This window comes from Harpia harpyja, chromosome Z (assembly GCF_026419915.1).
Source record: "Harpia harpyja isolate bHarHar1 chromosome Z, bHarHar1 primary haplotype, whole genome shotgun sequence".
NCBI lineage: Eukaryota > Metazoa > Chordata > Aves > Accipitriformes > Accipitridae > Harpia > Harpia harpyja.
The window spans coordinates 80,508,776-80,534,672 of record NC_068969.1 but is presented as its reverse complement, the minus strand read 5'-3'; the positions used below and the strand labels follow the sequence as shown (position 1 = coordinate 80,534,672).

At 38.6% G+C, this 25,897-nt stretch overlaps 1 protein-coding gene across 1 annotated transcript in view; it reads right to left on the bottom strand.

Moving 5' to 3' along the window:
- Positions 1-20,600, bottom strand: part of BNC2 (basonuclin 2) — a 342,980-nt gene extending 322,380 nt beyond the window's left edge. Inside the window, exon 1 of the mRNA XM_052778116.1 lies at positions 20,495-20,600. Within this exon, the coding sequence (XP_052634076.1) occupies positions 20,495-20,497 (3 nt within the window). The 5' untranslated portion in view covers positions 20,498-20,600. The remainder of the gene's footprint in view (positions 1-20,494) is intronic.
- Between the last annotated feature and the right edge of the window lie 5,297 nt (positions 20,601-25,897).

Sequence of the window (25,897 nt, the reverse complement as noted above, 5' to 3'; positions counted from 1 at the left end):
TCAAATCAACAAATGTAATAACCATCTCATGGACTGAACATAGGACAAGGGAAGTGCGAGGCATCATTTTGCAATTGGGCTATTTAGTCCTTCATAGACAATTCACAGAACACATCTACCTAGGTTGCATTATTTTGACTAAGCATTTCTCAATATCCAGCACAGCCATTATTGGCAATGATTTCTAACTACAACAAGCAATGGGAAAGTCTTTCACTTAGTGAAGCAGGATCAATATGAACAAATGTTTCTAAGTAACTTCAAGACCCAGTCCCAGACTGTTAACTAACCTTATGTTATACTTGAGCATGTTTTCATAACCTCAAGAACTGCCATCTTCTTCACAAAACTAAGTTTATTATTCAAAAGTCATTTTCTAAGCATTTTCACCTAACTGAAGGTAGTTTTCAGATAATGTATAGAATGCTGGGAAGAATTTCAGTTGCTTTATACAAACATTCTGCAGACACCTACCTTTTTTTCCTCTGTCCAGTTTTGGCACTCATACATTTACTATTCAATACAATTGTAAAGACTGATTGATTCAAGGTTTAGTCAGGACAGTGGAGTAAGAGAAATCATGCTTCAAATAAACCACCTATTTTAATTAAGAGTTCAGAAGAAGCATTTCAGCATGCATTGGGGCTCAAGAGAACGCAAATGCTCCTCCTAACTAAGACTCTATCTGGTGAAGGAAACATTTTCATGTAAGGAAAACCACGGCCTCAGATGATAAAGTCTGCATTCTTACAATGAAGTCAATTAGACCAACTGTGAAGCTGGTTACATCTTATAAATCTGTGTGCTAAAAGTCCTACTTTTTCCACATGGGATTCAGTTCAACCAGTAATATTCATCTGATTGACATCTTCTGAGAAAAAGTCAACATGCCCACATCAGGCACTACTGAAAACAGAGGATCATAAAGCACAATAAGCATATGCAAGTTGTATGAAGGTACCTCATACAGGGCATGGCTTGCCAAAGTTCTCAGGACAGATACAAATCTCTATTGAAGTCAGGGAGACAAATCTGTATTCATATTAATGCCCTGACACAAAATCTGCCACAATACAGTATTTTACATTGATTTAGGGGCAACGTTAAGGACTGATGGATTATTTAGTTGTTGGACTGCTTTGTTTTTGATTCACTCTAATTTGAACTCTATTCTTTTACTCAAACCAATGAAGACACTTGCTCCTGCCTGCACCTGTTGAATTTACTATGGTTCATTTCCCACCAATATAAATATCAAGGCTTCAGGGAAGCACTTTTTCATTTAAAATAAATCCATTAGATGCTCTATGTCACTAATTTGGTTTGTTCCTGCTGCCTCTTGCTTATAGACACCTGAAGTTTGCTCATCTCTCTCTCACAGCTCATCATTTATCAGAGGGGATGCAGCTGGAGTTCACGCACTCCAAAATACTAAATATGAAAAAGACATATCATACTCCTCTGCAGATCTTCAGAGTCAGTCTGATCACTCACGGAACCAGATGTTTTGTTATCTCCAAATTAGGCACGGACTTCATTTCGCACTGGGGAAGGGCTTCATCTTACCATCTATCATGTTTCTGGAATCCTTCCTTTCCAGTCCAGACAGCACCAATCATGTTTCTGAGTCTGTTCACAACTGAATTTTTGTTACTGTATCACAGGTCTGGCAGGCATTTGTGGGAATGGGAAAGGGGAACAAGTATTAATGGAGAGGATCAGACCCACACTCTCCCCTTGAGAGACTACTGATATGGTACTGATACGCATGAAATAACATACAGCACTTTTCTTTTATGAAAGCATAACCTCCCGGTGTATGAATCTGGATAAAAACCCTATCCTTTTAGCTTCAACAAAGCTCTTGAAAAATGAGGGAAATACAAATGTGACACTAGAAAACCAAAAAAAGTTAAATTCAGTAATTGTGTCAGACAAGTGTTCCTCCGAGTTCTGGATAGTGGTTCTTTCAACTCTTGGAAACACACTAGGGACCTAACTCATGGTGAATAAAACTCTTCATCTACATGGGATTGTTTCCTCCTGATACAATCAGAGCAGATGAAAACCAGATGCTGGGGGTCTGGTTTGATGGGATTTTGTTTTTAGGGATTTTTGCACAACAAAAGTAATTCAACTTTGTGGAGCTTAAAAATGGTGTCTTCCCAAGAGACATAACTCAATATGTTGCATGCTAGCAAAAGACAACAGCACTGCCATACACAGAGGTCTTTGAGTTTTTCCCATTCAGTTTTTTTCATGTACATTAGATGCAGATATTATATGCTCCGGTATTTATGCACAGTAAATACACAATGATAAGTAAGATGTCATCAAACAGGATGTTTCGATGTTTTACTACTTTTTTTGTATGTGTTACAAAACATTCAAAAAACTATAATAAACTTGCTTTAAAAATTGAATCAGTAAGGGGAGTAAAATGTAAAGCAATACAGTTACCTTCAAAAAGGATGCTGACACATAGGAGAAGTTTTCTGTGTGTGTATCAAAAGTTGTTTGGAAGCTTAAAACTGAGACAACAGATGACAGAAAGAAACCAGCAGCAGACTGAATAAATACTGGTAAAACACATCTGTATTTTTCTGTTTGCACCATATTCACAAGACCAGTGCTCCAAAACCTCCTTTGGTTCTTCTAAGCTCATAACTCCAGAACTAAGACACAGAATATGGCCACAACTCAAAAGTCAATCCCATTTCTCATAGCTGAATCCATTTCTGCATTGTTTACACATACTTACCTCAAAATCAAGCCATAATTGTGCAAATTAAACTGAGTTCTCTTTTCCGTAGAGGATCTTGCCTTACTCTCCCCTAAGAAAAGGTACTCCAGAAGAATTGGCAACTACTGCACTGCTTACTAATTACCATTGCAGTAGCTAAAGAAGGGAAAGCTTTGTATTTTTTATCACAATAATGGATATTATCAACTCTTTGTTTTTATAATCTAAACATTTGAGTAACGTAACTGTGCCAAGGTCTACCACATGAACAATGACAAAATAAATCTGGTATTATGTTCAGCTACATGTTACAAAGAACTCCACCAAACCTTCTTCTACTGCCATGTGGGTTTTTTTTATATGGAAGAAAAGTAATTTTCTTCCCAGGCAGCATTTCTCTAGTTATTTTAGATAGTCTAATAGTTTTATGTTCCTGTCAACTAGCAATTAGTTTACTGATACAAGGGTTTCTGTTATTGCCAAATGACATTTACTTTACCAATACTGCTATTAACTGTCTCATTCTCCTTTACTGGACTGATCAACTTACATTCTAATTCTCTATACAGAAACCTTGATAAACACTAATTGCCAGGACTTGAAAAACTGGAGCTTGTACTTCAAATTTTAGTCCTTGTGGCACAACAGGCCTCTCAAACACGGAATGAATGGAAGCAATGCAGAATCTATCCGACCCTTTGGACTGATAGCTCCATGGCCCTCTGCTACCACTTGTAGTTTTGTTTTCATTGACAACTAAGACTTCTGTGACCAGAAGTGAAAACTCTCATGTCAGTTTCTCTCTGCTACTGCTCTGGAAACCTTCAGATAAGGTTTCCAGAGGAAAGATGGATTTAAAAATCAGAAGCTTAGGGAGAAGCAGAAAACCATAAATATTTCATCTGGCTGAAAGAAGGCTAAAACAGTCACATCCAAAGTGACTGAAGGATAGGGACAAAACTGTCTTCTTCCTTTACAGCAAACAAGATTAAAAAAAGGTATCAAAGAGGAGAAGAATGAACAATAGATACAGAAGATGAATTCCCCAGACTGCGGTATAGGAAGATACTCAGCCTCTTTTCCTCCTCAGTGGCAGAGTAAGATGTGCTTGTTTCACATCACTGGAATAGCCGGCTTAGTTTCCTGTTAAGTGTTTCAAATCCATGCATGAGTGGAGAGTTATAAGAACAGAAAAGAAAGAAAGAGAATAAAATTACTTAAGTTCATACAAGGTAGGTGTTAAAAAAAAAACAAACCCTGTATATAAAGTGTGTTCTTTTGTATTGGTAAATAATCCTTTATTTTTCTTAAGAAATTAGGATAATAGATTTTTGCCTATCTTTGAAAAAGAAAACTGAAGTTTAAAAAACGCTTAAAGATCTTACATGCAGTACACTCATCTTTCTTAGCAAGCAATATTAAATCAGTTCTGAAACCATATAAAACTTGAATGTGGGACAGCATTATACTTTCCCTGGTCAGACTGACCCAGTCTTCTCCTTCCCTGGACCTTCTAAGAAATGCCTATTGTGGAGAGGAAAGTGGAAGGTAAAATTGCCTGACAAGACACTGGAACTGCTTAAAAAATACATATTGTTATCAAAAACTTTCAAAGTAAGTGATTTAATACACATTAATTTTGAAGATGCCACAAAGTAACAAACTCATTTGAAAATATCATGCTGCTTTCCGAAGACAGAAACTAACAGATAACACAGAAACTTACATAACCAGTAAGTTACCTAAAAAACCTTTAATTAGAAAAATAAAAAATACCTGAAGTTTCACAAGAGACAAGCACTTGTTTCCTTATCAAACAAATAAAAAAATAAGTTTCCCTGTAAAACTATCATCATTATCATAGATACATCCATTACTTTTCTATTTTATCTAAAAAAAAAAAATATGCCTTTAGGAGAAATCCAAGCACTACTGTTGTAGTTTTAGTAAAACAATGATAAATAGTTTATGAAAGTAACAGTTTTTAATGCATAACAGCAAGCAGCCATGCAACTCCCATGAAAGTGTGGTCTCGTAATTCAACAAAGACCAAAATCAGAATACATCCTGACAATACTGTAATCTATCATTAGCATTAAATGCTCAGTCCTAAGACTTTAATTGTGACAAGATGTGAAGCTCTGAGACTTAAGACTGGCAAAGTGTTAATTCAGCAGGCATGGACAAGGAGCACATATTTTATACATGCTGGTGCGTATAAGTCATTGTTTGCTAGCCTAGCTGTGAGCACGCAAAGTAAAACTTTACACATAACCACAAGGCTCCTTCTCTTCTTCTCCATGTACCTAGGAAAATTTATAGATACACAAACACATATGTATGTATATATACACACTCACAAAACACAAGCAAAGGATGCTGCAAAGAAAAAGATGAAAGGAGTGTTGCTTTTCCCTTTTAACTCTTTTATGCTTTTTCTCTGATCAAAAGGCCAGTCTCTCTCCTTTTTTTTTTTCTTTTGTTAAAGTAAGGAACTGAAAACAGCATTGCAGCCAAGCAGAACCTAGCCGGGCAATGTACACAGACACATTTTTGGGAAGTTTTGAACCACCAAACAAAATCTGCAGAAAGACAGTATGGCAACAAGAGGCCTTCATTTCAAGTGGAGACAACAGACGCTTCAGAATACTGCGGTTGAAGAGAAGTAGGTTATAATTACTACGCATGCAGAGGTACAGTTCAGAAATACCCTCTCCCCAAGTTTAAAACAAACACACACAGATGTCGAGAAACAATCATGAGATGATGCACTTAAAATACTAATATCTGTTTACAAATTCAAGTTGCTGCTTGGTGGAAACTTGATTTCTGTAACATGTCCCCAAGATACAATCTAATACTAAAACTTATCCTGCGGTAGGTCTACTTTCCAATTACTAGAAGTAAGTATACAAGGTATATAATTAGTTATGACACTGGGACAGGCATACATGTTTCAACACAGACAGAGCTCTGAACAAACTTTTTGGCAGTATATGACAGGAGACTTAAATTGAAAGCTCAAAGGCAGGGTATACTGTATTATAGAAAAAAAAAAAAACCCACCCTCTAACTTAAAAAGTTCTCACACCAAATGATTTTTAAAGGTATGAGCATATTCAGCTGAAACACCCTTCATAAGCTGGAGAAAAAAAAATATTGCCCTGCAGCACCAAAATGGGCTATATTACAAATTAAGAAAAAGAAACTCAATCCTTTGAATGGTTGCTTTTCTTTTAGCGAAAGGGTGTAATTCTTCCCTAAAGACTACATTATGACAAAACATTTATATAAATCAAAGAAGATTTCTTTAATGACTCTGGGCATGGGATCTTAAGTCTCGGATAAAACACCAAATTCTATCAATTCTAAAATAAATTAGGCAAGGATTATACAAGTAGTACTTATCTTGGCATTAGAAAAAAAAGAACATTAGTGTCAAAGACATATCATCAACATGTCTTCAACCGATAGCCCCTGGAAGGGCCTTTAGGAGTAAATTCAGAATAAGTGAACTCTGAGCAGTTCAGTTAGGTATCTAGTTTCTAAACGTTTTCATTTAAGAAACCAAAAAGACACCAAATGAGATATAATGGGAATGTCCACAAGGATTAACCTTATGGATGTCTTGTTTCATTCTACAGAAAGAATTAGACTTCAACTAATCTAAATAAGCTTTCTCAGATGTTTGAAAGGGTCTCCTTGCTCTGCCATCTTCCCTACAAAGAAGTACATTTAAAGCCATTTTTTCAACAGGAAGTCCTGTGCTCGCAGTTTTCTGTAACAAGAAACATTGACATTGTCTCTGTAGATGAAGTTCTGAGTACAGAGATTTGTGGGGCAGCTTTCTTGGAAAGTATGCTGTAAGTTATCATCATTAATAGGCTTTTCCAGGCTGAAATTTATGAAGCTACTATTTGCGTAAGACACAGCAGTAATTTTGGGGGGGTTCAAGTGTTTAGAAAACAGCTTACGTATTCTTGATACACAAACAAACCAGATACTTTAATTTTGGTACCTATCTTATAAAAGTTAACAGCATAACTTCTTTAATTTCACACTCTTTGACAAATTTAAAACAAAAAATATACACTGCCTTTCCAAACAAACAGTAATGCCACCTCCATCAACTTAGCTAACATTACTTAGAGAGATGACATAGCACTGTTGACAGAAATATTTCTTCTGTCAGCATATACAACGTCCCATCTAGACAAAATCTGACTACAACCCTCTTTTTCCTCCTTCAGATACTTAACAAAAAACATGGCCCTTGCCGAACACTTGGAAAGAGTGTGCCTGTGATGTCACACACTATGTTTGTATGAAGGAAGAAATAAATTTTTCAAAGACAGGGCTTCCCATGAAGAACGCACAGCACCAGATGTCTATTCCCTCTTAAGCTGAAAGAGTTAAGTGTTTGTTTGTTGATTACAACTGTGGTAATAGGGCTAACATGGCACTCATGAGTAAACCATTTAAGTCTTCCTCAGTTAAAACCAGTAACTTTAACATCACCCCAGAAGCAGCCTGCTTAACAACCTGCATAGTAACAGGGTGGGCCACATTCAGCATTAGTTCAGTTCATGAACACAGCAGGAAGAAAAATAATGTAATCTTGGGGAAGAAAGAAACAAAGTTGACAGCATCTGCATACGCCTCAAAAATATCAGCCTGTGTTACCCTTGTCTAAATTGTGCCTGCCTCAGAAACTACACCCCTACTTCTCCCAGTCTCACAAACACAATACATTTAGAAAACTAGCTTCACCTAAAGAAAAGGGAAGACTTCATCTTGCATACTTTGTGGGCATTGATCCTGCATGCAAAAGGCACTGGTGCATTTCAAGCACTGTAAATAAGTAATAGTGTAACGCTAGTATGAATAAACACAAAGATGCTACCATTTAGTGCACTCCAGAGTTACAATCCACCTCAGACCAACAATTAATCCTATAGAGCTCTACATGTGCATTGCAGTTACCAACTAGATCGTGTTTTTGCCAAGGTTGGACCAGATGATCCCTGAGGTCCCTTCCAAACTGGTATTCTATGATTCTAGGATTCTGTGAAGTTTATCCATAGATTTTGCTCTATTTAAGACAGACTTGTATTTTGAGAACATTACAGTATACCACATAATTACATTATTACCCACATTTCCATCCTTCACAATCAACATATGACTACCTGCTACAGATGATAATATTATGCAGACCACACATTTACTGATATGTATTCGGTTGTGGGTTTTTTTAACTCTGCAACTATCACTTATAATAAAACTGCCCCCCCCTTTCAGTTCTACTCTTTCAGTCGCTACTTTAGAAGCATGACTGGACTTCTTTTCCAGACAATGTTTCTTCCTCAGTTCTATGAGGTTTTGGATAACTAGCATGGTGACTCAGATACTATTCATGGAGTGGTTGTCTTTAGCATAAGACATTAAAAAACCCTCTTGAATATATGCCATGATTCAAATTCCCATGATCCCTTCAGAGCAAAGTGTTAATACCACGGCCCTACCATTCTCTGGCTCTGGTAATTATGACTGGACATCAAGCTCATGAAAGCCAAAGGCAAAAAACCCATGAACTATTAGAAAACAACTACACAAAGAAGAAATCATCAGGTCATCAGGATACAGATTCACAGTGTATCAATTAGCTTGCAGCACATGTCACGTAGCTTTGCCAACACTGAAAGTGAAGTAAACTACATATGATCAGAACAGTGCAAATTAGTTGACAAGCTGTAAATTCCTATTTAAGGTTACCCTGCAGTAACCTGCAGTAACCTGCAGTCTTCAGTAGGTATACCCACAAGAACCAGGAACTTAAAAAGTCAGAAGTTTTTTTGAAGTCAACGTGAGATCTGGTACTGACTACTTTGATGAGAGAGGATCTGTTCCATCAGCTCATTGTAAATAAACTGCAAATGAAGTTTGTTCACTCCATCCTGAACTGCCACACATATCCCATGTTTCTATTCGAGAAATGTCCTAGAATGCTACCTGGCTTTGGCCTATGATTCCAGATGTAACACATTTTCTTGACATCCTGGGATGAAATTTCAATACACTAGTTAACTGAGAGATTTTTAAGTACCAAAGGCCAGCAATAAGTACAGTGCAAACCCTGTTAACAAAACATCCAGTACTTCCAATGAAACTATCTAATGCCTCAAATGCACCAACTTCTACCTTGTCTGAAACCATGTTAAACAGGACCTGTGTCTGTTTATACAGGACTCAGCAATTCTGCATACCTATCTCAGTGACTGGTAACACTGCAATTACATGAATGGTAGTAAAAAAAGTTACCTGCTAAGTAACATGATTTAATTTCAACTAAGCTTCCATTAACCTTTACATAATTTATGAAGTTTTCTATGCTTTTTCCCACCCTGGCACTGCATTTTGCCAACACCTGATATTTCCCATTATTTTATGAGAAGCCTCAGTTATAAACAGTTATTTTCCCAAGACTATCTTACTAGGAACAGCAGGTTCCTAAAATCTTCACAGTCCTGAAGCTTTTTCACAGAAAATACAGAGATACTTTCTATAACATAACTAAGCCTGCACATTGTGAAAACACTCCCATAATATAATCACAATATACTTCAATGTACATTATAACAGCAATAGAACCAAAGACAAATGGATTGAAGATCCTCTTTTGCAAGCCAGTGAAATGCCAGACCATTTTTGATCATTCTTCTTTTATAATGTATGACAAAAGGCATAGTGTCGTGCCTTTCATGCAATATTGTCATTGTAAATGGAAGTCATCAGACTCTTAAAGGAGAGGAGATCCCTAATTTAGAAGAAAAATGAAAGGATTCTTCTACAAATCCAATCCTACACTGCTTTTCCAGGGAAAATATCCACAAGAGCTGGCATGGTCATCTTTAGTTCCCAGAATTAGAGAGGTATCAGAGGCCTGATTATTAGCAGGTCACGTTATCATTACTGTAATATATTTATAAGACACAGGTTCACAATACTGGCTTTCGTTTAAGTAATGCTTATGGGAACATATTCAAATCACAGAATAAGATAACAATATATTTCTCAAAGGAAACACTGCAGATTGTATGAGAATGTTGAGAAAGAGGCTTTATAATATACAGAACAGACAAGAAAGCTGTAGAATAATGAAGATAGAATAAGAAATACAAAACTCCACACAGAAACTAGTATTTCCTAAAATGTTCTCCTAAGACTAAAGCGAGGTACAATGTTTGGTTTCCCTTCTAGCAGTGCACTAATTTTCACAGACACCTTTTAGGATTGATCTACATCTTACTCAAGAACCAGACTGCCCAAAAAGCCTTCTTGGTATTGAAGATGCCTGTCCAGAAGAACCTTTATACATATATATGTATAAACCCCCCCACATTTATATGGATGCATGCATGTACTATGTGTGTACTATGTATGTAGGTGTATGTATGCATGTGTATATTACATGTTAATGCATTTATAAGGACATACATATTGTGTATGTATATACTGTAATATATTGTATATGTACATATATACACACACATACCCCCACACAGGGAGGCTGCAGCAGAATTTCTGAAAGTTTTTTTCTTCCACTACATCTGTAGTTCATCTTTCCATACATGCCACTGATATATATTTTAAAAAGCACATTAAATCAAAATCATTCTTGCAATATGTAAAACAAAAGGAACATGCGTATTTTGCTTGTTACGAGGCTAAATTTGTGTTGCTTTATTATAAACTTATCACCACAAGAGCAAAAACAATCTTGAAAACCAATTACATTTAAAATTGAAGTCTGGAGGTGAATAGTATCATGTCACATCCTTCAGGCTTAAATCCGTAACGGTGAGGACAAGAGCAGTTCTCTTGATTTCACCACTCAGCAAGTTTCTCTCTTGCAACCATTCAGTCTACTGTGATTAGATTCTTATGGGTCTGGCAAAAACTGCATGAGAAGAGTGATTTTTTTTGACGCTTACTGTTTGACAGTGGGAAGACAGTAACTGCCTGTATGTTCCACAGGTTTATCTAACACACCCACAAACCCTCTATATAGGCCCAGTGACTTCCAAATGCTGCACAGAACTTACACATTATGCAAAACTCATCCAACCACACTGCCCACACCTGTGAACCATTTAATAGGAAAAGGGCTATGAAATTCCACACACAAGTTATGTGAGAGACCAGAAAGGTGTGCAGAGTAGGAAAAGAGGCAAGCCTCTTGCCCTTCCTCTATGGTGACTAGAGATGAAAGCCTGTTCAAACTCTTTCAACGTTATACTATCAACCTCACCCACCTCCTTCCCTGCCATCACCAGCACCACTGAGATTTCTTCCTCTTCTTTGTAATCAAAAGACTACTACTACAGTATTCATGAAAGCTATCAATTAGCAGGAGATGGTGAAGACCTTCTTGCCACTTTCTGACCACCAAGCCAAACCATGAAGAACCAAGTAGCTCACTCCCACCCTTGCTGCCCTCATACTGCCAAGAGCATTCCAAAAAGCAACAAAAAAGGATGCATATCTGCATCCTCTCTGAGTCTCCACTTAGCAATTGAATGACTTCTTGCTTATGGAATAATCATTTTATATCATAAATCATTTAAATATATCAGCTGATAAATGAGACTCACTGCTGACATGCAAAGTAGTACAAGTTACATGTGGATAAGAGGAAGTAGAGAAGATTATAACTTACATTCCAAAGGCAAGAGTTAAAAAAGAAGCACAGTTTAAGTAAAGGAGTAGAAACCTTTAAAACACACATCACTTATCTGCTATTGCTTCCTGTTCCTACTTAGCTTTCTTGCTGTCTTGCCACGTGAGTTGTATCAGCTCAGACTTAAAATCCCTTAGAAGCCTTTAGTTACATAACATATGCAATTTCACACATTGCTTTTCAATATTTGCACCAAAGTGTGGAGAAAATCTTAATGCCAGTTTGTGTACTGAAGAACATAAATTCCTCAGCCTCTTCAAATTGCTTATACAATCACTTAGCCAACTGGTTTGTAGCATCATTTATTTTGATCAGGCATATTGTACGGGACATTAGAAACAAGGTATCTTCAAAAGCCAACTCAAAATACAGCTGCTAACTGAAATATGGTCATGGCCTAGCACAGAAGAAAGCTTTAAGTTTTCACTATTACTTAAGTAATATTTACTAATTTTTACTAATTCTTAGAATCTTCAGCAGAACAGCAAAATATTTTCCATGATGCTCCCTAGCATTCTGCGCAGAATCTCATTCTGTAAAGTTAAGTATTATCAGTGAGCTTTTAGAAACATGTAATTGGCATCAGATCAGTACAAAAGCACTGTCCAACTGCACTGTAGACTATAAATTACTGTACATAATAAACTGTTCAAACATACAGATGGGGTATATGCCCTTTTGATTAGTACTAGAAATATACCGGTAACTTCACAGTGAGGTGAGTAACAAAACCTTTCTTTAGTAAAACTGGCACACTGCCACAACAAAGCCAATGGAGTTAGACCAGTAAGAGTCTATCAAAACAACTACCGAAGTAATGACTTAGCAATGAAAACTGGCATATATTAACAATAAAGGAAAAAAAAAGGCACTTTCAGGGAAATATTTCCCTTAGTTCAAAAATGGCACTAATCAGGACTTCCAAATTAATTTACCTTAAGTCTATTATACCTCAATTCAATTTCAAAGTAGTTTTATTGCAAAAATCACCTGCTAGTTGCAGTAAAGAGAAGTGGTTCATCATGCTGAGCACATCTTTCTAAATGTCAAATGCTACATTTCAACAGGAAAATTTATTTGATTCCTAACTGGCCCTTTCATCTTTGATTTGGAAACCATGTAGTAAGTTTTAGATTCATCAAAGCTAGTATCAGTCTAGTAATGAAAGGATGTTTTAAACTAAGTGGCACTACTACATTTGTTCCAGCTCATGTCTGAAGATTTTGTTCCATTTAAATATTTGTCTAATTCAAATCACAAAATATAAGAGCTTCTCTTTTAATTTGAGGGAAGTGGAATTCAGTATCAGCGTTACAAATATTTCCAGTGTTTGAACATGAAAAATAGAAAGATTTTTTTTTTGCTGAATTTTCTCTCAAGCACAATTTTCTTTGGAGGCACTTGTTCCTATAATCAACTACTACATTGCTGGTCGCTTTGTCTTCAATGTTCTGAATTGAAAAAAAAGGTGCAGCCATGCTTCACTTCTTTCATACCAGAAATGTAAAGAAAAACTAAAAAGCCCAGAATTCCTATTCATAAATGATGACCACTCACACTTTTTGAAGATGTCGATCTAAACAGTGCATCTAAAACAACGAAGTTTTAAGAATTTTCCTGGAGCCCACTACATTTACCATCTTTAAAATCCTCTTAGCGTGCCACATCAAAAGTGCAAAGGAGGTGACTAGATTTTATTCAACAGTTTCACGAAACTTTAACTCCACTGATTTCAATGGCTTTACTCCCACTTTCAACCTTGCTATGAATAGGACCAACATTAGACTCTTATGATTTACACAGAACTAAGGGGAGTTATGAAATTATAATTCAACCATAAATCTATAGGTCTAATTTTGTTTTCACCAAAATATCCTTATGAAAGTCACATGAAGTTATGTATCATATTGTTATAATACTACTGATAAAAATGTAATTAAGATGCATTCTAAAAGGTCAACTATAGAGAGGTCAGGAATAAGCATGCATTTTTTATTGTTGTAAAAACAGAGAGCTCAGAGTTCAGTTGGATTGGTGAAGAGGGTAGGTAAGATGGGCTTCACGGGAACTTTAGAAGCAAAGTGTATTTGAATATTGCACTGGACTAAATGGAAGATGTGCCTCAGCAGAATAAGGAAGCAGTGTCCTAATTAATAATTTTTGCTCTTTGGGTGGCAAATGTAGAAGAAACTGTTTAGATGCACCTAGATATTCTCAGCCAAATTTATGGCTCAGACAAGATTATGTCAATGCTTTTACAACACTGAGAGTGAATTTGAAGCTTTGCTAACAGGAATATTTTTAAATACATTGTAATTCATATTTGCAGAATTTTTTCAAGTAATTTGGAAGATTTGCAGGTTTCGATCCAAAAACGAGTAAATAGAAAAAATAGTCATAAAATGTAGTATTGACGACTACTTCAAGTTGACTTTATCCTGACAGCTTAAAAAAGGAAAAGCAATACATTTCCTAGTCATAGAAAACATTTTTTTTCCTTGTAAATGGCACTTAAATGAAACTAACATGATTGACAAGTACCTCACAAGCAAGCCTTGGCAACACTTAATGCAAGTCCATCTCTTCGGCCTTCTAAGCAAAATGCCTTCACAACTGTTTGTCTTTGCAATAACTCCTACAAAGCCCATTAGTGCCAGCCTTGGTTTATCCCCCATGTCGTGCATTTATCCCTGGGATGCATTATCAACATGTGGCACATGTCCTTGACATGCACAGAAGAGTTGCACCCCAGGATAGCAGCATGCATGACAATAGTGTTGACTCTTACTCCTTTATGGTTGCTGGGATGTAACCGAGAAATCTAATAACTGTGACAGTAGGCCTTTAAGTTTTTCCTTGCCATTCCAGACAGTGAAGCTGCACAGACACTAATGAAAGGTTAAATGAATAGGAATAGCTGACAAGAGGTACAATAAAGAAGGGACTTGGTAATGCACAGACACTGAGCAGAGATCCTTGGCTCAAGCAGAGAAAGGACAGCACATCGTCGAGTCACAATATTTAAAACAGCTTGCTATACACAGAGGCTTTTGTGTCTGGGTACATGTCTGGCTTTGGAAGAAAAAAAGATACTGAAAAGAAATTTCAGCATGGGGCACTTTGGCAAATGTCAGGTCACAAAAAGGGAAAAATGTTTTTTGTTTGCTGTTACATCTTTGTATTCAGCTTTTAAAAGCATTGACTAAAAGCACAAATCACAAGTTTCAAAATAATACATATTTGACAAATAAGATAAAGTTGCAACACTTATTCAGTGTGATTCCAGCTGACAGCATGATGGGTGTTGCACATACACTCAGCTTCATTTACAGCTGATAACAGTTCGTAATATGCTTTGCATATCGTCTAAAACTTTCCCCGTAGCTGAAGAATTCTAAAACAGGCCTAGCTTCTTAAGTTTTATGTGCAGCAGAAATGTAGACGTAACCCATTGTAATACGCTGCAAAAACATAGCTAAATTTCCAGACAGTGCACCAGACCATGGTGACTTAAAAAGTTTTTAGTGGTTAGCTTATGGCATTTTGATTTCTTTTGGCTTGTGACTTACGAATCAGCATTATGGACATTCTGTTTTTCATAATTAAAAAACAACTGCAATGCCCAGCATGTTTCTAGAACTTCTCTGGCTTTTTATAATTTACTACAAAAATCTGATTTAAGTACATAGTAAAACATTTTAACTCCATGAAAAAAAATTAAAAAGAAACAGAAAGAACTCTCTGAAGTAACAAATCAGAAACAAATCTGATTAAGTTATATGAATTTGTGGTTTTTTACATAAAGTATTTCAAGAGAGAACTACTGAAATAGAGGCTGCAGATGAATTCTCTCTCAAAAACCTTGATTTACCTGGAATAAGAAAAAAAGTATTTGCATATGTATCTGGAGTATAAAATATACATATTTATAACATGTGGTGAAAGTACTATGGAAAGATTCTAAAATGAGAGAACCTCTTTGAACAACCACATTAAATTACAGCAGAACTCCTGAGTGTACTGAGATTCTAATAACCAACAAATAAAGGCTTTTACTAGCACGGCACATAATGAGAGCTACTGTGCAAGAGATAAAGGAGACAAATCTAGTAGTTTATCTCACTGGATTATATAATTTACTTAAATGGTAAATAAGTTTGTCCAAAGCAATGCTTGTAAAAGCTGTCATATAACTATTAAGCAGCAATTATGATCAATGCGTTTTTAGAACAAATATGTCAGAATTCAGGTGGGATGAAACTGACACAGAATACAAGGTTTAAACAGATGCTTTTTATTAAGCCATGTTAAATGCTATTCCTCTAAATTAAGTACAAATTCCTGGCTAGATTAGGAAGTGATACACATTTCCAAAATGACGGATATACTCTATTTTATGGGAAACTTTTTCTATTTCCAGACATGCACATTTTTTTCCTAACACATACTAATAGTGGACATTAAATCAAACTAAATCATTAAATCAAAAGCCGCGTGCAAACCTGCAGACTGAAAGTCAGGACTCTTCCATTAAACAATATTCAGTGAAGAAAAACTTCAAATTCTGGTGACAGTGTCCAATGTGCAAAAGGAAAACGGACACTGCCAGAAACTCCCATCTTTGAGGGGAAAAAATATAAAAGTGGGGTTTTTTATAAAATCCAGTGTTTTACTTGGACTTGTTTTAATGCAATTACTTTGCTGTTGGTCATTTCTGTTTTGCTTGAAATTGACAAAGAATCTGTCGTCAGCCACAAATCCCACTGACATCCATGTATATGTAACATAGAATAAAGCCACCTCTAAGTCTAAGTTCTAGATCTTTGGCTCTGAAAATGTTAGCAATCAGCCCTCCCTTATTCAGAATATGATCCCCTTTTTCTTACCTATGGCATACCTAATAAAATCATGAAGCTCCCTCTAGCTCTACAGAGGAGCTTAACTGACCAATGATCCTTTACAGTTCCTTCCCATTTTCAAAAGCAATATTGAGAGTGAGCGAGAGCAGTATTTCCCTTACATAATAAGTGTTCTTGTTTTCATTCAGCAGTGTTTTCAATTCTACAGCTTGAAAGGACATGGATAATATGTGAGAACATCTGCTATGAAATACAGAAAGTTAAATACTGCTTATTATCATGCAGCATACTAAAGACCCTCTTAATTATTTCCAACTTACACTTTACCAAATTCTAGTTTTAAATCTTACATTGTTTGACAACCTAGCCATGTATATATTGAAATACACACACACACAAACACACCTCCGTTCCACTTTCCAATTACTAAGTGCAAAATAATGTAAAAAAGAATGATAGATAATATCATAGACCCATTTTAGAACTCAGATTTTAAGTACAGAGTGTCTTAGTTCAAAACCAATTTGTTTGTATACACTGGTTTTCCAGAAAACCAGTAATGCCAGTGGTAATTTGCTGACTGTATTTTCACCTACCATAATATTTACACATACCATTTGTAATGGCTTTTATTGTTTAATCTCCACTGCATTTCAGTATTGGATACTATGGAATTACAGTTATTTAGCAGGCTATAAATAATGTAGTTGGCATGTGCAATTGATACTTAAAATGTCTTACGACAACTGTAAAAGCCTCATTACTGACTAGCAAATCATTTCTAACAAGCAAGTTCAACTGACAAATACCAAAGCAAACCTACAGTCTATGCTGCAAGCATGTTTGTTTTATTTAAACAATACACATTTAATGCAGTGTGCAATGGACCATCCATACAGACTATAAATAAGAAAGAAAGCGAACTTCCGAAGTAATACAGCTATTGTGAAGTTTTCTAAAATAAAACAAAAAAAAAGGGGGGGGGAGGGAGGATTCTGAGTAACAACAGAGAGAATAGCTTACTTTGCCCTCCCCCCTTTACGAGCTAGTGTCCAATTTCTTCTTTTCTGAACAGCTGTATTATCCAACTTAAGTTGCTCTGCTAATTTCAGTCCCACAAGGACTAACTTGGAAGGCAAAAAAGTACTAGAAAAGATCAATTTGCTGGGAAAGATCAAATGAGAAAACTGTGGGGACAGCACCAGGTCAGAGTGTGAAGAACTAAGCAGACCTGTTCTTCATTAACTTAAGCTCTCTTGGGATGTCACATACTACCTGTCCATGGGCTTATTGAACTGCCTAACCTTCGTTTCTGTACCATTCTTCTGGGCCCAAGTGAATCATATCCTGCTGCTGACAAGTTAGCAGGGGACTGAGGCTGCAACATGAAAGTACTTTTCTTTCTTGTCTAAATCAGGCAGATTTTTGAAAAGACGACACAGCACTGACTCGTGACATGGCAAGATGAAATGAGAGGTCTGGGCTGGTCTTCGAGCTGTGCAGATAAAAGTAATCAAATGACACTCCTGGAATGCAAATTGGCATTCTTGACTGCAGCAATTGCACAACCATGAAACATCTCTGACAGCAAGCAAGATTAGGACAAAATGTTATGTAAAGCACTGAACGCAAAAACTCACCAGAAAATTCAAACTGTAACACTTACATTTTAATACAGCAATAGCCACCTCTGCTTTTGTCTGTTCCTTTACTTTGATTAATGTAATCACATACTTTTTTGTATGTGATTTGTCATGTGAATTTTTATGTGTATGTGATTTTGGATGTGAAATTTGTCTTTCACAAATACCTCAATAATAAAAATGCAATGTGATTAAAGACATAGATCTAGTCAATTTTTTCCCCTAAAGTGTCACAGTGTTGTATTTTTACAAAATAATGTACCAAGGAAGGGCTTTTCTGTTATGTGTATAAGATGTGTGCTTAAGGAAAACTTTTGCAATCCCAAGTCTTAAAAGGAGTTTCAAAATTTGCTCGTAACAAATTAATTTATAATTTACATTTAGATTTTCCTGCATCTGGATCAGGTAAAGATGGATCACTTGAAATACGTAGTGAGTAAATTTTAAAATTCATGTGCTTTAGGAATTTAAAGGAGAACATACATAGAGCTAGATGGTTCATTAATACTGGACAGCTTAAAATGAAACTACAGTGTATCAGACAGCTCATATGCCCCATTAAATTTCAGATTAAAAATTCCTGCAATTTTTAAGGGCAAGGAAAGTTCCACATACTTTTACAGGAACTTGGTATTCTTGTGCAGATCTGCTGATCAGGCTTATTAAATATTACTGTCTGAAATGAACTCAGTAATTAAACTGTGAACATTTGTACTCTGAAACTATGACAAAAACACTACCCCATTTTAAAATTCAGCTATGGAGATGGGTTATAATACAGAGGGGAAATGGAAGATAATAAGAAATAAAAGCACAATTCCACTAAAAAATATTTCAATGACTGCTATGCACGGCTAACATACAGGTTAAGAAAAGAAGTATGGAATATCCTGCTTTGATTTCTTACTTAAAAATAGCTTCAAACCATTTTAACTTTCGGCCAGACATACACACAAAAAGACACTCGTTGCCACTTTAATCCTGGGTACACCGGATTATTACATGATGTCTTTTGTGCATCAATTTTACAACAGCTTGACTCTAGGGTAAATGGAAACCATCATAAATCGCATGCTGCTTTCAAAACCACTTTAATTTCTGTCAGCATTACTGTAACCACAGTCCGGGGCACTTGCTGCTTTTTCCCCCTCCTTTTTTATTTTTTTTTTATTTTTTTTTTTATTGTTGCCTACATTTGACAGTTGCATCTCCTACACTCCAATTGTGGCTTTGATCACTGAAACAAGACATGTCATGTTAGAGAAAGAAAGGAAAAATACAAACCCTCCATCTCAAGCTCTCCCTTCATGCACACAGGCATACACTGTATCTATAGCTTGAGTGCTGTATATACATACATAGGTGTATGTATGTACATATACACACACCTATATGTATAAACATACATACACACACATGTGTGTGTGTGCACATATGTATATTCAAAGCAGACAAGACAGATATATAACATCCCTGGAGTAAGGTGACAAAGGCTGACTGAAACCAAGGCTGTAGACAAAACAGCGATTGAAAATATGCTAGTTCATTGAATATGGGCTGATCACTGCTCATCACTGAGGTCAGTCCACTTGTTAATACGAACAGTTACATTATGCATGTTAAGTTTAGTCATGGCTCTAAATGTGCTTTTACTTTGCAGCTGTTTAACCTATCCTCACATCACAACCCAGACAAACGGGACTTCAGTCAAGTGAGGTCCTCAGTCATTTCGATTTTTAATTTTTAAATTAAGAGGTTCTGAAAGCCCAAACCCTGCTTTGCAAAATCCCTGCTGTGAAGGAGACGTGCATTTGCACAGCACATGAAATAAGCAGCAAAAAACTTGCTCAAAGTTGGTTTGGGGGGGCTCTCCCCTCCCTTTTACAGTTAGGGCATCAGCATAACTGCAAGTTCTGCTAACAACCGCTGACTGGAGAGGTGCAAACTGCAAGCACATGCACAACAAAAAGAAAAGAGTTACGGAGGGAAGGTGGATTTACACTTCTGCCTCCCTGCCTCAGGCGTTGTTTCACACGCAAACACACAGCTCGTTCCCCGGCTCTCAAAGGTTACCTTTACATTGTGTGCAAACCTTACTCATTTCCGAGCAGAAGGTGGTGTCCAAAAAAGATCAGACCACCGTACGTCCGATTCAACCCCACTCCACCTTCACTCTCCCTCCCTCATACGCACACACTTTTTTTGCACTAACCCCTCATCTTTAGCGGAGGGAAGGAGGCGGTAAAAAGCATGTGGCCATCCCATTTCAACCCCCCAAACTCACTTAAAGTTTAGCACAGCCTCTTAGTAATTTTTTCCCCCAATCCTCGCAGCACAGGGCTGATTTATTTATTTATTATCCTCCTGCGCCTTGCCCGGCTGCTTTATTTGAAGGCTGAAACACACCGGATAGCGAGCAGGGCTGCTTGTGTTACTGCACGATTTATTAATCAAATCAAACCAAAGTAAAGGCTAGAATGAAAACGAAAGGCTGCTGGAAACTTCTTACCATCTCTGCATGCTGGTTGTCATGTGCACCCCCTGTCTCTCGATCTCCTCTCAGCGGCAGTGCCTGTACCCTTCCTTTTGCCTCTGGGCTCTGTCAGCGCCTCTCCCCCCCCCTCCCCGTCTCCCCCCACTCCCCCTCCTCTCTCACCCTCACAGATTCAGGTGATTTGAACTAAAAAATAGAGATTAAAAAAAAAAATACCGCCCCCCCCGAAAAAAAAAAAAAAAGAGCAGCAGTAACGAATCTCTCTCTCTCTCCCTCCGCCCTCTCCCTCTGACTCTTCCAAAACTTCAGCCCCCAAAGTTCAGCCCGAGCAGCACAGAGAAAGAAAGAGAAAGAGCTTTCAGCGGAGAGCTGGAAGTGATGGGAGGAGGGACCCAAGTTCGGGTCAGAGCCTCCACAGGTTGGTTTGTTGTTGTTGGGTTGTTTGGCTGGGGAAGGGGAGGCGGCGGGGGGAGGTTGCGAGCGGGTCTGAGAGGGCAGCGTCGCTTCCTCCTAACCCCACGCTCTCGTGCAAGGGCAGCAGACAGGGAGACAGAGGGAAAGGGAAAGAGTAGTCTTGGGGGGGCGAAAAAGTAACCCCCTCTGCCCCCCCCCCCCAGCCCCCAGTTTCTGTGCCAGACGGGGGCTGCCGCAGAGGCCGCCCGCGCCCAGCTGTCAAAAACGCCCAGCGGCCGCCGCCAACTTTGTGGTGAGGGCGGCCGGCGGCGCCGCGCGGGGCTGGCCGCCCCTGTCTGCCTCCCTCTCCCCTCTTCCCCCTTTCTCCTTCCCGCTGCTCTGCCCGGTTCCTCCTCGCAGCGGCCGCAGTCTCTCCCGCTGCTTCTCCTCTTCCTTACCGGCTCCAGGCGCCGCTGGAGCGAGCGAGAAAGGCGGCAAGGAGAAAGGTGGAGGGAGGGCTGAGATGGGGGAGAGCCACGGCGGAAAATGAAGCGTAGCCCAGAGGAGGGGGTAAGGAGCCGGAGGGGGGCGAGGGGAGAGCGTTAGAAGGGAAGCGAAAAGTTAGGCAGATGAAAAGTTTTCGCTTGTGGTGCCGGTTTCCCGCTTCCCACCCATTGCTCCATCAGCTCCCGGGGCTCTGCTGCGGCGGCTGCGGCTCGATGTGGGATCTGAAGAAATTTTTGCAAAAGGGTGGGTTTTTTTTGTTGGGGGGGGGAAGGGAGGCGGGAGGTGAGCCGTCACGGTTGTACGTTTGCAGGGAACAGACAAGAGTCACATCTGTGTGTGACACCGAGCCAAACCGAGCGAAACCCTGCCCCGGCGACGCCGAGGAAACGCAAGCGGCTGCGGCCCTCGGCGCGCAGGCACACAACGGCCGCCGCTCGCGCCCTAAGGGAGCGCGCGCGGGGGCGGGGGGGGGGGGGGGGGGAGGGCCGGGCCGGGCCGTTCCGCGCCCTCCCGCGGCCGCACACGTACCGCCCGCCTCGGGGCTCTGCCTAGCGGCCGGGCGGGGCGGCTGGGCGTTGCCGTTCGCTGTCGCTCCGCGCCGACGACTTTTCTGCCCGGCCAGCGCCTCGGCGGGAGAAGGGCTGCGGACCGCCAGTCCCCTCGTGGCGCCTTCCCCTGCGAAATCTTTCCTTGCCCCCGTTTGTAGCCGATTGTCCCTTATGCCCCGTCCCGTCCCCCCCCTCGGCGTTGAGGGGGTGGCAGATACCTAACGCCTCGCTTGGGTTGCTTGGCAAAGGGAAGATGGACAGAAGGCTATCATGCTTTGTCTACAGGTACCGATAGCCAAGCCTATCTGGTCATACCTTGTGTGGGTCACTAGTGCTATCAAAATTGGCTCCCTTCCTCGGGCGCTGTATAAACACAAGATTAGGACTGGATCTTTAAAAAGTGAACGTGAGGAGAGCTTTTCAGGTGACGTGAAATGCAAATACTAGGGCATTTTGCCTTCTGCTCCCTGTTGGTGTGACTGGACACCTCGATGACCCAGCAGGCTCTTTAGAAGAATCAAGAGGAGATGGGTCAAGTATATGAAGTAGGTAGCTGCTTGGCACTTTTGATTTTTTCCTGCGTCTCTGATGGACTAAAATCACAGCAAACTCTTAATGTAAATGAATGGCACGTCCCTGTGAATTCCAAAGTTTCCAGCCTTTTTACCGGTTTTTGTCGTCCTTGTTATTTGTGCATTTCCTATGCCTGTTGGAAGAGGGAAGGGTAAATTATCTATATTAGTATCAAAACCAGGTTGTCACAAAAACTGGTTGGATATATCTCAACGTTACCTGTGTTTCTGTGGAAATTTCATTCTGTTTTCTGGGTATTCGTCAGATACCTTCGTTAGGCATAATACGTATCAGCTTCTGGATAGGATTTGCAGTGCCCACACTTCATCAGGATTAGTTTCGAACCTTGAGCTGCAGAGAGCATGTTTCAGGCTCAGACAATGACTCAAAAGGATTTTGCATTTTTTAGGATTTGGGGGGCTTTTGTACAGGTACCATGACCAACAAAAATTTTGAGTAATTCATGGTCATTCTAAAAAATTCACAGGACTAATTAAGCCATGATTTGATGCGTTTTCTGTCAAAGGGGAGAGATAAGAAAAACCTATTTAATTATTTCGGAGTCACATTTTATCGTACAGGGAAACGCATTTGCCCTTTTGAACCAGTGAAGGGCCAAGGAGTTGCCAAAAAATTGTGTTCACACAGCCCCCTAGTGGTAAAAGCCCTGACAAGTTCACATCCATGTCTCCTCACATGAAGGAGGGAGGGTCCAAGTTAGCTCGATGCAAATGAAAAATAAAGTGCTGCAACCTTAGCTCGCAAAAGGCATGGTCACTTGCTAGAACAAAGGTATGCCATGCCCATTACAAGGCTAATCTTTACTATGCAATTTCACAGAAGTGAATCAAAGGCTACAAAACAGTTACAGCTTTGTGAAAGAACAGGCTTATAGTAGATAGACAGCCATTCAACTAAATTTAAAACCGGCTTCCCTTACTGCTTTGGAAAAGTGAGATTTTTTCTAACTGGGGCTAGGGATTTGAAGGACATATTCCTTATATGCACTAAACCAGTAGATTACAGTAATAATAACCTATGTCACACACTAAAAATTTTTGTCTAAGCTCTGATCTATAATTTCAAACAACCATCCTGTTAAGTGTAACACAATCATTAATAGCTTCAGTTACTTTAATTTTAAAGATTTTAAATAATTTTGTATGAAAACTAATAATGCCTCATGGATTAATTTCTTTGTTATCTTGCTTGATATTTAATTCAGCTTTTTTAAACCTCCCTTTTTTTTTCTTCCACCTGTCAATAAGCCAGTGGCTTTCGTATTGACAGTATATTACAGCCTCTTGAAAGCTGCTGAGGAGGTAAAATAGCTGGAGGCAAGTTGGCTGTTGGGAGTTCTGATTCTTGCATTGACAGTATGGGATTACAGAATAAATATGGTGGAATAAGACATTTCTGCTCAAAGCATCAGCCGCAAAATAGCTAACTGGTGACATTTGAATATACATCATCATTAGACTTCAGACTGAACAAGCTCCAAGCTTTTTCAAAATTTTGCATCTTTCAGAATCACACTTTCAGACACATAGACAATAGTGTTTTAAATTTGCATTGAGTTCTTGCTTTCAAATTTGCCCACTATGTGGTATATTCTCAGATAATCCTAAGAAGATAGGGCTCTTGTTAAAAAACTATACCATTCACCTGCACAGTGACTTTTGTTTCTTCATATTGCTGCGGTGACTGTGACATCAGCACATGTCATAGATATTGCAGGGAATGACAACATATCTTTGCTTGTAGTTCAATGAACACCTCAAAAGACAGCGTACAGACTCAAGCTGTGTCACAGAACTGTCTTATGACTTCTCAAAGTATGTAATTATCTTAAATTTTGGAGATCGTATGTAAGGTTTCAGAGAGTAGGAGCAAGGCCTATACTTTTCCTTACATTTTAGACTAATGATATTTGTTAGTGAAGAGAGCAGTGTAACAATTTCAGCCTCACCAACAGGAATATCTATCTTATACAGCAAATATCCTCTCACTGTAGTTTTCTTTCAAAACCAGTTATAACCACCATAAAGAATTAGTAGTACTCATTGGTTTGAGATTAATTAGCACTAAGTTAGTTAGAAAAATATTTTTCTTCACTTTTATTTTGATTTTCCAAATTGGAGCACTGGGATGTTGCAAGTTTGAGATAGATCTGAGTAGGAACTGCAGCTTGAGAGGAATGGAAGTATGTCATCTGAACTGTGATGTCCCCAGAGTGTGGTATCTCTCTGCTGTCTTGATCTTCCTTCTCACGGAAGGAATTTATGGTTCACTTGAATCTTCTGCCCATTTTGCAAACCTGGAGGTGCAGTCCAGAGGATGAGCCCAGCCAACAGAGCAGAGGCAGGACATAAGGCACCAGTAGCCTATGAGGCGTTATAGCAACATATCAAACTGAAATCCTCCATATTTTGTTGGGTGACAAGGTGAGAAAGAACAGTTTTAGAGAGTAGTATAATTGAAATGTAAATGAAAAACCAGTTTACCAGTAGAAAGGATCTCCAACAGATTAATTATGTCCAGTCCTGAATATAAAACCTGTTTTCTGTAACCTACACCAAGTAAAGGGGAAAAGAATGCAATTCAGCATAAAAATAACCATCAGCATTTTAGACCAATACCGTTATGAAGTCCTAATCTGGTTATTCATTTTACTCAGAAATATGTCTGTAGCATCCGTATGCATACTGAACATTTATATTAAGTTCCTATGGTAAGTATTACTTTACAATAGGTAGCATGGCTTATAGCATGACTTACACAAAAGGTAGGCTCCTACTTCCTATTACAGATTACTCTTTTCCCTTTTTTCTTTTTTTTTTCTTTTTTTTTCTTTTTTTTGTTTGAGTTTTATGCTAGTTAATCTGTCAGATTCTGACATTTCAGGAGAACTTAAACCATTTTCAAGAGTCTAATTAGGAAAAGAATACCTGTGCACTTATTATAAAAAAGAGTCTAGCGCTTTCCCTGGCAAACTATAATTTCCTGGTATTTTAGAGGAAGTTTGAAATTTGACCTGACGTAGGCAGGGTATCAAGTATACTACTTCTGAAGGAGTTCACCTAAACTTAGCTATGGACCACAGGGACCTGAGCCAAGAAGTGAAGAACTAGTGACTAACTATAAACATTTTGTTCAAAGTGAGTTGCCCAGGAGCTCAGAGACGGGTAGAATCTAGTACTTCAGGGTGGGATTTCACTGCTTCATCTGCTTCAGCCGTAGGTCTATCTTTCTCATTCCTCACACATCTTAAAACTTCAGCAGTAGATTAAGCAGGAGTCTTAAGAAAGAAGCTTCATTCATTATACAGACACTCATTTTCATTTAGAGAACATCACCTATTCTGTGTACTTCATACAGACAGGTCCTTCAGGGAGAA